The 18,872-nt window shown below is 37.7% G+C and overlaps 1 protein-coding gene across 5 annotated transcripts in view; it reads right to left on the bottom strand.

Annotated features, from left to right (window-relative positions):
• Positions 1–18,872, bottom strand: part of LOC134800704 (A disintegrin and metalloproteinase with thrombospondin motifs like) — a 204,620-nt gene that overhangs the window by 113,154 nt on the left and 72,594 nt on the right. For 4 of the 5 annotated variants that reach the window (XM_063773209.1, XM_063773205.1, XM_063773207.1 and 1 more), the window contains exon 2: positions 4,042–4,135. In XM_063773209.1, the coding sequence (XP_063629279.1) occupies positions 4,042–4,128 (87 nt within the window). In that variant the 5' untranslated portion in view covers positions 4,129–4,135. Of the gene's footprint in view, positions 1–3,908; positions 3,930–4,041; positions 4,136–18,872 lie in introns of those variants that run through there. The other variant, XM_063773208.1, reaches the window with a different exon arrangement.

Consider the following 18,872-nt stretch of genomic DNA (forward strand, 5'->3'; position numbering starts at 1 on the left):
CCGCGACCTTAGTTGCGGCGCGGTATTGTGTTACGGCTTTAATTCTGGTTTGTTAGTCGGCGTTGAACATTTAGTTACCACAAAACGCTTGAGTCAAAACGTTGGGGAAAAACGTTGGGGAAAAACGTTGTCTTTTCTATGATATTACATTACGAAAGTTAACGATTTGGAAACTTTGTTCTAAGCTTTTATGATACCTATAAATTTTAATCAGTATAAGGTTTTAACGTGCGAACTCTATCGATACAGTACCCCGGCTTCATCGTAAAAAGTCGCCGTGTGCTTACCTCCCTTAAACTTATGGTGTTATTCATAGACGCGATACTGGCCTAAATTCATAGCTAATTAGCTATGAATCGTTTGTCTTTATCTGTCATTTTTACTTATGTATTTGTAAGAAAGGGTTAAAACAATAATTTAACTAAATCAGGCCCGTAAAGTTTAATGAATAAGGGGGTTAATCAATAACTCTTGATTGAGGTAGAATCGGGCACAATCCTGTACCAGTTGTGCTTGTGACACTACGTACCGGTTCGTTATGAAACGGCCGGGCGTGGCGCTTGACGAAATTCTACGGTATCAACAACACGATTGCCGGCCGCCATACAAAATTATCCATTTTCGAGAGTCAAACATCTCAAACCTTGAAAGGATAAGTTTTCCTTTGTACTGCCTGTTTCTATTCTGTACAACAAAGATATACCTACATACAAACATGAAAAAAAGTAGTTACGTTACACTAATAACAAAACGTCCTTAAATGAACCTTAAGTATTTTTGTCAAACCTCAAAGCTAATCTGTAATTCAAATTCTATAAATAAGTAGGTAGTCAAATAAACTATTTGTGTCCGATCGTAAAAGGAAATGGAAGATTTGGGGCAGGAAAATAACCTGGTTATAACCCTAAGAGTTACAAATATTTCCATAAAGCTCTCATATACCTATTACGTGTCAGTCAGTAGGTACCTACTCGTAGTCTCTCATCACGTTTGTTTATAAATTGATCGTTTGTATGTATGAATATAAGATCTCTGGATAAGACATGGGGGGTGGGGGGAAATAATCTAACGGTATGGTCTTATAGAACTTCCTACCTAGCCTAAAAAGTCCTAAGTGCAACGTCAAAACGGTAATAGACGTATTGTTCTCGCCCACCGGTGAACCCGACTAAATTACGTAGGTTGTTTCTAGTATGTTGTCAGGAATGATAAAACGTGTTTTTAATTTAGTCGTGTAAACGTGTTCTGTCCCTCACGGGCACACGCATGTTTCATCTCTAGATTATTGTATCTGTATCTTTGTATGGCAACCGGTTATCAAAACGGTCACTCTATGCTACGACAAGTCATAAATCCATCGCCAATTACATTTCCTTTATTTCGGCATCCATAAAGAGTTCAAGGCTTAAATTGAATTTTTATCTGTGGTATTTTTCTATGACGCAATTCGCGAAAAAACAAATATATCTGACGAAACCACGAACTAAATCTCTTGACGGTATATTTTATTGAATACATTCCGCCAATGTGCCTTTTTATTTGTCATAGTGTTTTATTTGTGTGATTTCTAAAGTAATAAAATTACGTCGATACGTACGTACGATGGTTTAGGTTAAAAGACGTCATTGATTGGGCGATTTTTATTATATTGTAGGTTTTTTTCGTAATTTGGTAAGAGTATAAATACGAATTCTCAATTTAGAACAAAAACATGTAGGTATGTAATTTTCCGTTGAGTCGATAATACCTTTAAGTAAAAATTAAGTATTTGGTAACTCTGACGTAGTATATTTTAAAGGACATACAGTAAATATGCGCTTATACAGAATAGCGTTGGAATTAATATGGCGGATTATGGCAAAAAAAAACAACAGCAAACTAAAAATGTACCCTGATTTGAAATCGTAAACCTATTTGACAATAACAGAAAAATAAGTTAATATTTTTTAACTTGGAGTACGGTTAGCCCTATCGGACCGTTAGCAGAAGTATACACTTGACGAATGTTCCAAATTAACTATAATACCACTCATTAATAAACCGATAGCATAAAAACTATTGCGGTCCGCCATCTGTTCACAATTTATACTGACTAGCTACAAAACTGGCCGAACAAAATCACCATAAATTTTAAGTTGAACTCATCAATTATTATAAACAAAGTTAGTTTAGCCACTTAGTAAAGGCACAAGACACGTCATTACATGGTAGCATGGTGTATTACTGGCCAGTGACAATGGTTGTGAACGGCAAATGTATATTTGTTTTGTATTCTGTGGTTTACAGTCATAGATAATAGATGGAAGGAAAATCTTCGCGAATGGGAAAAACAGCGTGAGAATTTATCTAATAAGGAGATATGGAGATATATACTTGGTCAAACCAATTTGTCAGTCAGTAAGAACCAGGAAAACTATGCGCATCCTTTTCTTTTGGGTGCTAGTACTAGTGTAAGACAAAGATAGTATGATTCTCTCTGTCTATGATTGAAATGAGACAGTCCTTTGACAAACTATAAGAATAATTTTGCTAGGTTATGTACGACGTCTATTGTGTAGAAGAATGTAAAAGATTATGTACAATATATGAATATTAAAAATAGTAGTTTAAAATGTGACTGCTACATAATGAAAGGCATTAAAATATGAGTGTGTTTATAAAACGAGCTGAAAGCGAGGGTCTATTGATTGAATTTGTTGCTCTTACTTATCCAGCAATTATCTAAAATCGCGTGCCACTTGTTGAAACTTCTGTAGAAGCCTTAAGACTCATTACTAGTCATCAAACGGCTTCCTACTTTTTCACAAACTGCCTACCATTACAATTAGCATAAATCACAGAAACGCAAGGAATTTTAGTATGACGTCGACGTCTATTTGCAAATTTGCAAAACATCTCAGCGCCAGCAAGAGCGTAGTGAAAGCAATGCGGTAATACATTATGTATACGCTAGCCCGCGGACTTCCGAAAAAAAAACGCTGAAAACGCGGCAATAGAACTTTAAAACGCACCATCTACTCAAAGTCCAAGTGCTATTTAACATCTTAACACTTTCGTTTTAAGTCACAAAATTCGATAACGCTATTCGGTATAACGATTGCAAAGTTGTCTTCGATTATCACTAGCATTGTTCGAATAGTTCCGTTTGAAACGGCTAATGTGAGGTCATTTGTCAACTTCACAGACGATTCCCGCGCATATTTTTTCTGAGTTTTTAAACCATAGACTATTTGGCTGTGTAAACGCGGAACCAATCAAAATTCAAAGAATGTAGGTATCGCCAGGAGAGTACAGGTGAATGATTAATAGGGATGTTTCCTGTACCTACTTAAAATAAATTATTTCAAACCGTGCACGAAATAAAGCACCAGATAATTATTAGAAAAACACAGATAGCAGCTATTTTAAACTCAATTTATATTTAATAAATCGGATTGAAATATAAAAAGTAGGTGAGTTTACCGTGACGTCACTACATTCGTTCCATATTAGCAAATCGTTTTGACAGTTCTTAAAAAGAAGCTGATTTGACTAGTAGGTATGTAGCCTATTGAATGCGATTTGTACTCTATTTAACACACATACAGTTAAACAGAGTACAAATCTCAAAAACAGCATTGAATGAATGAATGAGTGAATGTGACTTAAGCGCACTTAACCGCCAGAATAATTATGCGCGTGCGATAGAGATAAGAACAGGCGGTTTAATGTACGAAATTCTACTTGCTGGGCATCCTTACTTAGACGAAAGACAGAAGGAGAGAGAGAGAGAGAAGGAGAGAGAGAGAGAGAGGGAGGGAGAGAGAGAGAGAGAGAGAGAGAGAGAGAGAGAGAGAGAGAGAGAGAGAGAGAGAGAGAGAGAGAGAGAGAGAGAGAGAGGGAGAGAGAGGGAGAGAGAGAGAGCTTACCTTAGTGTTGAGCGATTGTGTGGAAGACAGAAGGAGAGAGAGAGAGAGAGAGAGAAGGAGAGAGAGAGAGAGGGAGGGAGAGAGAGAGAGAGAGAGAGAGAGAGAGAGAGAGAGGGAGAGAGAGAGAGCTTACCTTAGTTTTGAGCGATTGTGTGGAGAGGAAAGAGCAGAGAAGCACGAAGGTCGACAACCAGTGCGGCGAGCTGCGCGTCGGCTCCATGTTGGAACTGCAACAAAAATTATTGTTACTAATGTGTTGGTAAAACAATACAAGTTAACACATATTAGGGACTAACTTTTTACCTAATGTCTACTACAGAAGACTTGGTGCATTCCGGTCTAGATAACATTAATCCTCTCTAGATGTACATATTGTATTTGTATTCATTAGCATTAGAAAAAAGGTAAACAATCTTGACGTGTATTTTTATTGAAAAACACTTTTTAAAAATAAGTCACAAATATGTTATATCTTACAATTATATTATAACAAGGACATATATTTCCATTATTTTGGGTCCCTAAGTAGTAGGTAGTTACCATTTTTTTAAGACGTTTTTCAATAAAAATATACTTAATATTAATTACACTCTATGGCTAAAAAAAAGGCTTAGCATGGCCCACTGGTGGGTCTCAATACTCAGTGTTGAGTGGTTGTTTAGAGATGATATATGTATATTACGAGATATAACTAATTTATAGAAAATTTAGAAGTCAACGATCTTAATAGTTCGTGATACTTCTAAATTTGACAAATCGCATTTACCTTCTACTGTAACACCACAAAAAGGATTTGACAGATCGTTAAACGCCTTATTCGCCATATTAATGGCCTCACACGATTTAAAAGTTAAATGCTATTAATCTTTATATGTCATTAAAACCTTTTTGGGCCGAGAACGGTTTGCGATAAAACAGTTATCGTAAATATCGTTTGATCGTCTCATAGTATCGTTTATCGATAAAAAATGCCTAAGATTTCATTCTTACACACATCAACACTCCTAACTGTACATCAGTGGACCTTATTACAATAGGCATAAGGTCTACCGATGTACATTTAACAGTGTGGGCGATAGTACATAATGATGTTTCCACAATTGGCGATAACAAATATATATGGTACGATTGCCATAACACGATCCATTCATATTTTTTGACGTCATTGAACTCCATGAACTCTAAAGGCACCTAATGATGTTTAAAATGTAAAAAAAATAACATTGTATACATTTATTTAACTACCTAAAAAATAACACTATAGACACATCATATAAATGCGTTATTTTTTTTACTTATCACAAGAGATTTATTTCTCGAGTTCTCGAGGCATTGAGATTTTTTTCCCGTCTCGACTTAGGACAAATTTCTCGAGATTTCTCGCCACGACAGCATTGACACGACGGTAGGTACGACAACATTGACTTATTATTTACTTCGTAAAGACGCCCTTATGAACACTGCGAAGGGGGCCAGTTCATTGGTGAGCAAATTTTGAATTTATTGTACGACAAGCTACCTACTTATTAAACATACCTAATTTAATTTACTCTCGCCCTGTACTGGGTTGCCCAAGCATAATTATGTTATGGTTGAAGAATATAACACGAGCTCCTGGCTTATGTTTGTGTCGGACACAAATTGACTTCCATAGGTACCTACATTATCTACGTTATCGTTACGTTATGTATCTTAGTTGCCAAGCGGACCCCAGGCCCCCATGAGCCGTGGCAAAATGCCGGGACAACGCGAGGAAGATGAGGTACATTATCTGTTACGTTTTCAATATATTTAACTATCACAGTGAAGAATAACAAATACACAAACCTACATCATATTCATTCTACAGTCAATAACAAAAATATCTTCGCTATTCGTACTTCAAAACCAATACGTCGGTTGATTGCTTAAGATTTTATTGCAACTGACAATACCAAATTAACATTAATCACCATCAGCGAAAATAAGACATGTCCGATATGTCCCAATGCCTTACTTCTCTTATCACTATTATATCGATCGATAGCGAGTTTTTCTCGGTGTCACGTTCGTTGGTGAATGGACCCACGACTCGGCCTTCGGACGCCGATAAGCGGGATGAAAGAGTTGATACGTTATTTTATTGAGAAAATTTAAACGTTTATTTACATTGCGCACCATCCCACTAACCCGGGGTTACTGGTTAAACCTGGAGTTACCATGGTTACCAGTACAATTTGACTCTGGTTAACGGTTTAACCGCTTAACCCCGGGTTTATAGTGGGATGGTGCAAGACTGCAAGTGGCCCTTAGTGCTATGATTATGACTTAGGTATGATGTACTCTGATATAACAAAGGTGACAAGTGTAACCCTATTATATTGAAATAAATTAATTTAATTTAGTTTACCCGGCCAACGAGGTATTAAAAAAAGCTTTAAAAATCAACCAGCAGTGAAGACAGCGCCATAATGATGACCCCGACAACTCTGTCAAGTGTGAAACGGCAAAGAAAATAAAATGTGGCGTTCCACGGTTAAACTTAGTGACGGTCGACGATTATGCCATTAATTAAAACGTTAAACGTTACTTTTAATTAATATGGATTTCCTCAACGCCTGATTCTATTATTTGCTTGCGGCAATATTAACCACGCTCCAATACTAATAGTTCGTTTTTTTTAGCATTGACTTATTACTTATGAAAGCAGAAGAATATAAATGATCGTATTAGATTCATAATTGTTGTTACATATTTGCCGTGACTTATTTTTAAAACGTGTTTTTCAATTAAGAGACACATCAAGATTGTTTAAGTTTTTGCTAATGCTAAATAAACTATAATACGGTGCTATGCAACGTAAGCGCCGACCGCCATAAGGTATCTTTATCGTGGAACGTCACAAATAAGTATGAATACTTACTAAACCATACAACAACTACTTAGCATCTAAAATCTCAGCATAACTTCTTCGGCCGGCAATAATTCTCTATGCTAATTTCCCGGCCGGGGTCGTCGCACGCGCAGCAGTCTTCTCGGAAGCCAGCGGGACCAAATATTAATATATTATGGTCGGCCAGGTGTTTCTGTGTAGGGTTACCAACAATCAGTTTTATTTTTAAAGAAATTTATTTGTTAAATAAATACATTTCGCTTAAGTTACAATAGCAGTGTCTAAGTCTGGTAACCAAGATGGCCTGGATTAATTTTCATGTGTCATAATTTTCAGGCACTTTTACAAATGACCGAAGATGGCCAATCAACATTACTCCCAGTGTTAAATTTATTTTTAAGTGTTAATAGCATTTTTGAAGTGAAAACTTCATTAGCGGCGCTGTGCACTTTTTGTGATGGGGAAAAATTTTTAAACTCGCGACAGGTCACGTGACCGTAAGATTCGTAAGATGCCCATATAACCATTCCAGTCGCAGAATCACAAAGTGGTAACTAAATGTCAGATGTGTCGTAACAGAGTCCACACAATGTGTCTAGAATTGTTTCGAAACAAAGTGTCGTCGCCGTGTCTACACTTTTCCGTAACAAGGTGTCGACACATTTGTGTGCACTTTGCGTGCGGTTTGCGACTAAATCTGACAGCAAATTTGTGACAGCAAATGTCAATATAAAATACCTCTTGAAAACCAAGGTTTGTCAAACTACTATTAGTGTCTCGTGTGCTCGTAGTTCTATTAAGTCATCATGGGCAATGCAAATGATAATAATCGACCGAAACCATATAAACACCCAACACCCGTCAACCTTTTACAGAAAAGTTTTTAAAGAAATTCAATAAGCTACTTAGGTCAGGCAACGAATGCTCCAAAAGTTGTAGAGGGAAATGCTCGGAACACAATTTTTGACTCCGTAACTCGGTTTAACAAGTTAGGAGGTGAACATATCAAAAGTCCCCGGTCGTAGCCCTTGAGCGGGGGGGAGAGAGGGGGCTTTGAAGGTCCCATTTTCCCGTTTTTCGATTATATCTCGGAAACTATGCATCTCAGCGACATGGCCACTTATACAAAATGAAAGTTAATTTAATTTGTTACAAGTTTATTCAGTCAATTGTTTCGATATGTTGAATAGTTTTTGAGATATCCGCTCTTGAAAGTTTATTTAGGGCTCTCAATTTTATCTTGATATATCTATATCAGTGAAGGTGCTAGGCCGTGTTTGGTATCGTTTTCGTATAAATCTGGGGTGCTGAATCCATTTAAGATATCACATTGACACCATTCCACAAAATAAAAATAAATCTTTTTAGGGTTCCGTACCTCAAAAGGAAAAAACGGAACCCTTATAGGATCACTCGTGCGTCTGTATGTATGTCCGTCTGAATACACAAAATAGTTCTTTACCTATAGATGACAGGAAAACCTATTAGAAATGTGCAGTCAAGCGCGAGTCGGACTTAATGTACGGAACCCTTAATACGCGAGTCCGACTCGCACTTGGCCGGTTTTTTTGAAACTCTTCTTGACGCTTAACCGCTGAACCGATTTCGTTGAAATTTGGTATAGAAATAGTTTGCGTCCCGGAACAGGACATAGGATAGATCTTATAACCAAAATCATCTTTTGAAGGTGTGAAAAGTGGCGTGGAAATTTGTACGGGAAATCAATAACCGCTGAACCGATTTATATGAAATTTGGGATGGTCTACATCTTTGATTTAGTTAAAAATGATGAAAAAACATGACTTCAAACCTAAACTTAAACAGTATTAACTTCAAGAAGTCAATTCTGAATTCCCCCCTACACCTCATTTCACACCTTTAAAGGATGATTTTTGAGATAACTTATTATATCCTGTCTCGGGGCTCAAAATATATGTGTACCAAATTTAAATTAAAACTGTTCAGCAGTTTAAGCGTGAAGAGGAGTTTAAAAGAAAGTATTTTAATAAGTTTATATGTTTTTACTTCGGAATGGTGTCAATGTGATACCTTAACTAAATTTGGTACCGCGAATTTATACGAAAACGATACCAAAACATGGCCTCGTAGCTTTACTGTTGTAGAAGTCAAAATAAAATTGAGAGCCCTAAATTCTTATACTTATCTTCTTGTGTAGAAGGAAAAGGTAAAATAAAAGTCTTCGGCAGGAATATAAGACACAAATATATTTTTTTTGCGTTACTATTTCATTCATCAAATATAAACATACCTTGATTATACTATTCTAGTGAGATCCTCATAGATAAACAAAAACATTTACTTAAAAAATTACAAGGTCGAAATGTCACGGAACTTGTGAGAGTAATATGTGAAAAATATAAACTTTTATGACAAAAAAAATCTGGACACAATTTAAGAATCACCCAATTGCGTCGAGGAATCATCTGTATTTTTGCTTGTTTCATTACCTCCTCGCTTCTTTTTTGTCCTTTGTATTCTGTAGCAATTTGTTAGATCTGAAAATAAAGATAACTTGCGTCGTCACGGATGTCGATTTATAGGTTTTAGGGAGTGCAGAATTCGAAAACGATGATCATTTTATAATCCAAGATGGCGGCTACGTATTTTGTCATAAAAGTGGAATCCAAAATAGTCATCATTTTCGAAATCTGCGCCCCCTAAAACCTATAAAACGATATCCATGACGACTTTTATGACATAGTGCACTGCCGCCATTTTTAAATTGAAAATGTTATCATTTTCGAAATCTGCGCCCCCCAAAACCTATAAAACGACACCCATGACGACTTTTATGACATAGTGCATGGCCGCCATTTTGGATTCCAAAATGGTCATCATTTTCGAAAGCGGGGCCCCCTAAAACCTATAAAACGACATACATGACGACTTTTATGACATAGTGCATGGCCGCCATCTTGGAATCCAAAATGGTCATCATTTTCGAAATCTGCGCCCCCTAAAACCTATAAAACGACACCCATGACGACTTTTATGACATAGTGCATGGCCGCCATTTTGGAATCCAAAATGGTTATCATTTTCTAAATCTGCGCCCCCCAAAACCTATAAAACGACACCCATGACGACTTTTATGACATAGTGCATGGCCGCCATTTTGGATTCCAAAATGGTCATCATTTTCGAAAGCGGGGCCCCCTAAAACCTATAAAACGACATACATGACGACTTTTATGACATAGTGCATGGCCGCCATCTTGGAATCCAAAATGGTCATCATTTTCGAAATTTGCGCCCCCTAAAACCTATAAAACGACACCCATGACGACTTTTATGACATAGTGCATGGCCGCCATTTTGGAATCCAAAATGGTTATCATTTTCTAAATCTGCGCCCCCCAAAACCTATAAAACGACACCCATGACGACTTTTATGACATAGTGCATGGCCGCCATTTTGGATTTCAAAATGGTCATCATTTTCGAAATCTGCGCCCCCTAAAACCTATAAAACGACACCCATGACGACTTTTATGACATAGTGCATGGCCGCCATTTTGGAATCCAAAATGGTTATCATTTTCTAAATCTGCGCCCCCAAAACCTATAAAACGACACCCATGACGACTTTTATGACATAGTGCATGGCCGCCATTTTGGATTCCAAAATGGTCATCATTTTCGAAAGCGGGGCCCCCTTAAACGTATAAAACGACATCCATGACGACTTTTATGACACAGTGCATGGCCGCCAAGTCGGATTCCAAAATGGTCATTATTTTCGAAATCGGCATTCCCTAAAACCTATATATCGACACCCATCTCGACTTTTATGACAAAGTGTTTTGCTACCATCTGCATGCAAGACATTTCTATTATTTTTACGTACAAAAATGGCCCCCTGTCAACTTTCAATCGAGATTTAATCGATAATTTATTCGATTAATATTCAGATTAATTCAATTTCAATCTATGTTAGGTCGACTAAACTAATCGCGATTAAAATTTGAGAATTAACTTTTTTTATTCCATTAATTAGTCGAATAAACAGTTAATCGATTAATGCCCATCACTGACCACGGCATTTTTACACTTTGAGAATATCTGAAAACAAATCAACACAAGGAGCCATTTTGCAAATCCAGTAACATACCAGTAACTTTGTTATTACTTTTGACAGCGCGTGTCATGTGTCAACACAGAGTCGACACAAAGTCGAAACATTGCAACTACTTTGTGACTGCAATATTTCTCAGCCTTAAACCATATTTATACATCATAATTAACAAGTTTCGTAGTATGTAAAGCGTTATTTCTGTTATTTAAGTATAGTATACGCATCGAAGTACTAAAAATGCTTCAAATAATATAATTATGAACACAGGCACTGAGAAGTAAACAATTTCATTTCCGGCTAAACTAAAACAATGTGGTGGCGCGTTGATTATATTACACTTAGTTTATCAAATCACTCGAGCAGTTTAATTCCCCATAATAATTTAAGTCATATTGTAATATAAATGCAAACAATATATAATTACGTCTTGTAATCCGTTTTAGAGATGGCGTATTAATGTCACTTATTTTTATTTAAGTATCTTTCCATCTGACAGTTTCCATTTGACAGGAACAAAATGAACGAATGAACGAATGATTTTGGCATAAAGTAGTCGCAAACCCGAAACAATGTGTGCACACGGCGACCACACTTTATGTCACTTTGTGTCATGTGTCGACCCTTCCCCATTTCTGGTAACTGTGTCGACACGGCGACGACTCTGCGACTGGAATTGTGACCGAAACAGACGGTGTCGACACAAGATGTGTCAACACCGCGTCGTAACGGCGACTGGAAATGGTTGTATGGGTGTAAGACGGACACGTGACCTGATCGAAAAACTGTTACTAATGTCATTGAGTTTTCACTTCTGCCGGCACACCCGGAGTGCAACCCGTTTTTTTTAATAAATCTTTTAACGGTTTACATCGCTCATGTCATCATGCTACCTATTTAACGTTATATCAGTATACAGTAGGTATGGATCGCGATTTCAAACAAATTTCTCGTCTATGGTCTTAAAAAAACTCTGACCCGTTAAATAACGGAGTGCAGAACAAAATAATCGAAATCAGAAGCATTATTTTCGGAACCCGGTTACCAAAAGAGCCAACCCTAATTGCCAACGACCACTTGACCAGGTGCTGCATCAAAAAAGGGTTCCGTACAGCTTAGCAACAGTTTAAATTGGACAAAAAGACCTTATCCAATTACTGATATTGTTTTAAGGATAAAATGTTACGCAATTTCGTACGGCGTCGAAGCATCGTGTGGGAGCGAGATAATGATTTCAAGTTAAGGATACTGAATTTTAAGAAGGAATTAAAAAAACTAGTGGCTTTATGAGCTGTTTTAAGCCTGACGGTACGACGGACGGTAGATGTCGCTATGCGGTTTCCTAAGGCGTAGGTATAAACAAAAACCGGGCAAGTGCGAGTCGGACTCGCGCACGAAGGGTTCCGTACCATAATGCAAAAAAAAAAAAAAAAACAAAAAAAAAGCAAAAAAAAAAACGGTCACCCATCCAAATACTGACCACTCCCGACGTTGCTTAACTTTGGTCAAAAATCACGTTTGTTGTATGGGAGCCCCATTTAAATCTTTATTTTATTCTGTTTTTAGTATTTGTTGTTATAGCGGCAACAGAAATACATCATCTGTGAAAATTTCAACTGTCTAGCTATCACGGTTCGTGAGATACAGCCTGGTGACAGACGGACGGACGGACGGACGGACGGACGGACGGACGGACGGACGGACGGACGGACGGACGGACGGACGGACAGCGAAGTCTTAGTAATAGGGTCCCGTTTTACCCTTTGGGTACGGAACCCTAAAAAAGGAAGGAATGGAAAAATTCGCACACTACTGGTGAGCTTTGTTATCTAAGTTGGTTAAGAGCGATTGGACAGGTCGCAAGATCAAAAGTAATTAGAAGTATTGTCACTAAGTAAATACTCATTGTTATTTATAAACATTTTATCATTTTACCTATTCCTATGCGAATATCATACCATATTGTAGCTAAATTATACATTCTATAATAACAAGAAAACCTACAATTAATAAACATAATCTTCAAAATAAATCACAAAAGTATTGATCATCGCTATTCTAATGAATAACTAAGCGAATCCTAAAACGAGATAATCGCTACATGCGGAAGTACTGTCGGAAGTTTATAAATATCTAATAGGATCTAAACATAATATGTTTACTTTGTATGTAATAAAGTTTGCCTTGAGGCATTGTGAGAATAGAATTCTCTCTTTTATACAACACCCGGATTGCCTAGAATAAAATTATACTAGCTGATAATATCTTTGTTTTATTAACCGACTTCAATATTTAAAAAAACTGGTTCTCAATTCTCAATTCGGTTGTATGGTTGTATGTATGTTCTTTTTGTTTGTTACCGCAAAACTCTATCATTTCGGAGGCGCTTCGTATTTTTTTTACAGACCTGTCCGTGGACGTTAATCAAAATTTAAATCACGTACTTAAGTGCGATTCACAGTTGACAATCGCTTACTCAGGGTTGTTAAAAAATCAATGGCAATTGTTACTCTTACGTGATTTCGCGATTGATCGTCTCGTGACCGTTTAAAGCATATAAACCTAGATATCTTTATAATAATAAAAATCCCGCCAGCAGCGCTAAAACGAAGAGTTGCATTAAACAAAAGACCAGTTTCGTTACAAAACACTCGTGTGAACAGCGAACTTTTGTGGCCATTACGACACGTCCGACTTTACGAAACTGCCGATTCTAGGCTCATTGTTTTTCGTATTGAAGTTCATCATTTGTATTGCATTTCGCATCGTATCAATTGTTTCGAAAATCTCTGTGTCTTGGACGTAATGACGTTATAATCACGAGACTGAAGCTACTTCTGTTGCGTAATGATTTTGATACTAGTTTTCCTTTATTCTAGAGAAGTCTATGGTCTGTATCTTTAGGTATATAAATAAAAGTAAACAAAATCTACCCTCAAATGGCTCCTAAAGCCAGTAGATAAAAACATTACACGATCATCACAATGTAGGTTAAAGTCATGTCGTTCAGTGACAAATCTAGGCGGTTTTGTATTTGGTTGGTCAACAAATAAATGTTACAACCACCCGAAAACGTACAAATTATTTGTTTACTTTTATTTAAATACCTAAAGATACAGAGTATAGGTACAGTCAGCAGCAGAAGTTACAGAGTATAGGAGTCAGATTGCATGCGAATGCGAAATGAAGTGAAAATCGTGCGTGAGATGCGCGTCATTCACCAAGACGATTGTCAAGGTCATGTCAAAACCATAACATGGCGATAAATCAGAATCGGGTTCCAGATTATATTTGTACGGTTAGCAGCAGAAGTTGCTAAGCGGGCCAGGTGTTCAAAATGATCTTGACGCGACTTTATTGTTAAGAGAATAAGAGCGTGTTAAGTCGACACTCACAGCTCGGTCATAAAACTGCGGCGCGCAAAGAAAATTCACGGTTCGTGCGCGGTTATAAGTTTCAATTTTGTTGCAGGCGGCGAGTATAGGTATAATTTTATACCTAAATTTGACTTTTGTGAACGAGTGAATTTTCTGTACGGTAGTACTATTAGTCATTCTATGGTCAAGTGAACACCTCGCCCGCTTAGCAACTTCTGCTGCTGACTGTCACTTACTCTTTATTTAATACAGTAATAAAAATACTGTATATTTAACGGGACGGGAAGAAAGCTTGCGTTTGAACTTATAATATTAGCAGCAAAAGTATCTAACATATTATATACCTAAACTTCTAATCTGTAAAAACCTACAGATTTCGCACTTCTCGCAGCTATCGGATGATATTGAAAATGAACATCACTACACCTTATAAAACAATGTGTTTGTATGTTTATCCGTGATAAACTCAAAAACTACTGAACGGATTTTCATGCGGTTTTCACCTATCAATAGAGTGATTCTTGAGGAAGGTTTAGGTGTATAATTTGTTAACACGTGCGAAGTCGGGGCGGGTCGCTAGTTAAAAATAAAAAGTACCTATTGTTAGGTTTTAATTTAAAACTTTAAACAACAAATCGACTGTTTTTGTTTTGTAATTATAGGAACTTATTTGTAGGTAGTATTTTATGTTGTTTGAAGGTGGTATTTTTAAAGCCCAACTTATTTAATTACACAAACGGGTCTACCGCGATATAATTTCATTGTTTTTACCTTAAATTTCAGCTGAGTTGCACCCGCTGTGATCACGGTGTGGTGGTGCGTGTATGTGGTGTGTGCGATGTGTGTAATTAAATATGTGTACAAAACGCGAGAGTTTAAAGTGTTACAAACCCAAACTTTGTCTTAACCTTGCCGCTCTTTACGATTATAATAAAATAAAGACGGTTCATTCACACCATAATCCGTCTAACGAGTGGTCTCAAGGCAAAAAGACTTAAACGCCGACAAAATACATATAAATTAAGTTCTTTTTTATTAGAAACAGTTAAATCCAAGATTGATGGTGATGGGAGATGAATTGTATGGGTAAAAAGCTTTGATTTGCGTCATCAACGGTTAGTGAATCACTTAGTGATAAGATGAAAAGGGCAAGACTCTTCCATGGTTTTGGCACTGCCTTTAATGTTGGCCTAAAAAACGTTGACAAATAATTTAAGGATTTATCGTTGTCTAAGTAGGTACCCACAACACCAGCCTTATTGAGCTTATCGTCCCGCCATCTCCTCTTAGGCCGACCCTGCCGGCGTTTACATTGTGGCACCCACTCCGTGGCTAATAGTTTAGCTCACCTCTTTGGGTGCATACGTCGTACATGGCCTACCCAGTCCCACTTTAGCCTGGCGGTTTTGACCCCAACGTCGACGATGCCTGTTTTGGTGCGCAACGTAGTGTTCGGATCCGGGCAATCCTTTTCACCCCAAGCATGTCCACTTATCAATAATATTTAGGGAAATTGTATACGGCATTTCGTTTTCCAAATCTAACACTTCTTACGTCATAATGTATTTATTTAAAACAGCCAATAAAACAGGAAAGTGAACGCGACGTTTAAGGATGCCCCACACGCTCCGTTTTCACATTTGCTCGAATATAATATGTACGTTCGTGCGGCTTTGCTCGTGTGAGCGGAATCCAAATCGGCTTTCTTTTGATACGATTCAAAGTGCCGCAAACGTATCGCATCCCTTTACTATCAATTCTAAAAAACCAGGTCAATAACGACGTTATTTGTTATGGAATAGAGTTCAGATTGGAATAGAGTTGTCATTGAAGTTAATTTACGCCTAGTACCATTTTTGACACGTTCGAAGTTTCGCCGTTCTGTGAAAATAATGAAAGTGAACTGTTTGAGGTAAACATTAAAGACCTACGTAAAATACAGTACATACAGCAGGAGTAGAAAAGCGTGCGAGGTATTCAAAATAATGCACACACGCTCTTAGGATGAGAGGAGACGTACAACGACAGATTAAGAGCCCATCAACGTGCACACTAGCGCCACAGCTAAATAATCATGATTATTTAAATTTAACGAAAGATATTGCAAAAAGGGGGCCGCTACGTTACCTTTTGAATACATCAAACTAGTTTTTATGTTGCTGGTTTCGTCGATCTAGGAAGTCAATACAAAAACGGCCGTTTTAACTTTGGACGCATAGATTGACGAATCCAGCAACATAAAAACTAGTTTGATGTATTAAAGGTACTTAAATACACAATACAGTACGTAGCGGCCCCCTCTTTTCAATATCTTTCGTTAAATTTAAAAAATTACGATTATTTAGCAGTGGCGCTAGTGTGCACGTTGATGGGCTCTTAATTACAACCAATGCTGTTCGTTGGTTGATTTCCGCATGTCTCCTGTCATGTCTTACTTTCGTAACCTAAAAGTTTTGTTCAGATTATTTTAGGCAACTAGAGCGCTTAGCTATTTCTGCTGCTAAATATACTCGTAGGTACATGATTTGAATTATCCTAAAAGCTGGAGTCAGAACAAGAATAGTCTGCAGCGGATTTGATAGCCCACGCAGTGAAAGTGTTATTTTAAACGTCAAACTTCTATGAAATTATGACGTATAAATGACACTTGCACTGCGTGGGCTATCAAATCCGCTGCCGACTTTTTTTGGTCCGACTCTACATGGCTTTGTAAACCAACAAAAGCCGTGCTCATGACAAATATGTAGTAGATAAAAATAGATATAATGCGAGCGTGCTTTTTTTAGCTTGACATAAAAAATAGTCGTTTAAAAATATAATTGAAAAAAATTAATACAGTGAGTAGGTATTTGTTTATCAATAATCTTTACTTCCTACAAAATTTAAACTTATTTAAAATTGCCTGAATAATTATGAGTTGTCAATGACACTTGTGACCCTTCGGCTTTCGGCGTGTCACGATTATGTCACGGCCTACCGAGTTATCAATACTGTCAAACATGATATATATTCTGCATAATGTTGTTTTGTTTATGGTAAATATTCGTTAATATGAGTTATGGCGAAAGATAACTGATAAACACTTCTATGTTCTGTTTGTAAAATTTGTGTGACAGACAAGTAGGTAATAGTACATTGGGCAACATGGGGCGTAAGTTGAATATTGCAAACGAGAGTAAGTTAAATCGCGACGGCTTGCCGGAGCGATTTATAGACTCGAGTTTGCAATATTATTACGCCCCGAGTTACACACAATGTTTTTCATCACACTTGCGATACAAAAATTAAGTATAAAGACAAAAAACTGTTAATGATGGCACTAGAAACTTCATAACTCCCTAGGGAGAACGCTTTTTCTATAACTCCCGCTAAACCTGCGTGCAATTCCACATTTACTGAGCGAGTGTGATGAAATAGTTATTTACAGTACATATGGTCCTATTTTCCCGCACTAGTGCGTAAAATAGCACTTTTCGTGCGTATGTCAAAAGTTTATTAAGAAATTCCTATTATAGCACAGGGTGTCGTAATGGAGTCCTAAATCGATAATAAGATTAATTTGAGTTTTAATTTCCAAAACTAATGGGTACAACATTAAAACACACCGATGCCCTTGGTGTATCGGTTACCTTATATAAAATAATGGTGCGGGAAGTGTCAAACGTCAATATGACTGTCGTTCAGGGTCTTGTTACCATTTAAATTTGTAAGAAAAGCAGACTGTTCGTCTATATTAATACTAGGAAACAGTCAAATTATTTTATGAAAATATTTACTACACTCTTCTACCTCTTTGTTGGCCAGAGGGCGCCATATTATGTACCATCACGCTCCGAGATTGTTGCGCCATTTAGGGTCCTAGTGTGGTGACTTGAGAAAATTCGACCCAAGCTAACGTGTCCCGGGGGCCGAGTGGTTGAGGCATCAGCGGCGAACGCAGCAGACGCTGGTTCGTTCCCAGTCTTGGACACTGGAGGCCTTGGTCACGTTTTCTTTCATATATGACATTTATTTAAGTTTATTTCGTCTATCTCTGGAATGGCACACCTCCAGTGGCCGAAGCCGAATTCGAACCGGCGTCTACACGGCTAGCACCCCCGTCTGACCAGTCCAAATTTCTGGAGTATGTGCAATACGGACCGAATCAAAAATAATTTGATTTGGTCCCTAGCTAGTCTATAGACCGACCGCTTAAATGTAAATGAGTCCTCGCCTGCGGGGGGTAAGGAGCGGGCGCCGTGCGCCTGCCGCCCGCACCTTCCCCGCCACCCTTAGTCGTCCCACCCCGTCGCCCCCGTACCGCGCAGGCGAGGACTTATTTAAGCGGTCGGTCTATAGTGACGATCATTCGTGATGCTTCCTTAAAAAGCGTTGATATTAAAGCCCCAGTTTCTTGCATTTAAAGTTCTCTTAATCTCAAAATATTCAAATCACAATATCGGTACGTTCATAAAATGTTAATAAGCAGTGCCCCACGAGGCCGTAGGTATTTTTTACTGTCATACCGCGTCGAATCAACACTTTGTACCCCCTGCCGATCCGCCATTACGCGAATGTTGACCTCCTGATAAGTTTAACTGAATATTTACCGTTGGACCTTAATGAAGATGGTGCCCATTCAG

Source organism: Cydia splendana, chromosome 20 (assembly GCF_910591565.1).
Source record: "Cydia splendana chromosome 20, ilCydSple1.2, whole genome shotgun sequence".
Taxonomy (NCBI): Eukaryota; Metazoa; Arthropoda; class Insecta; order Lepidoptera; family Tortricidae; genus Cydia; species Cydia splendana.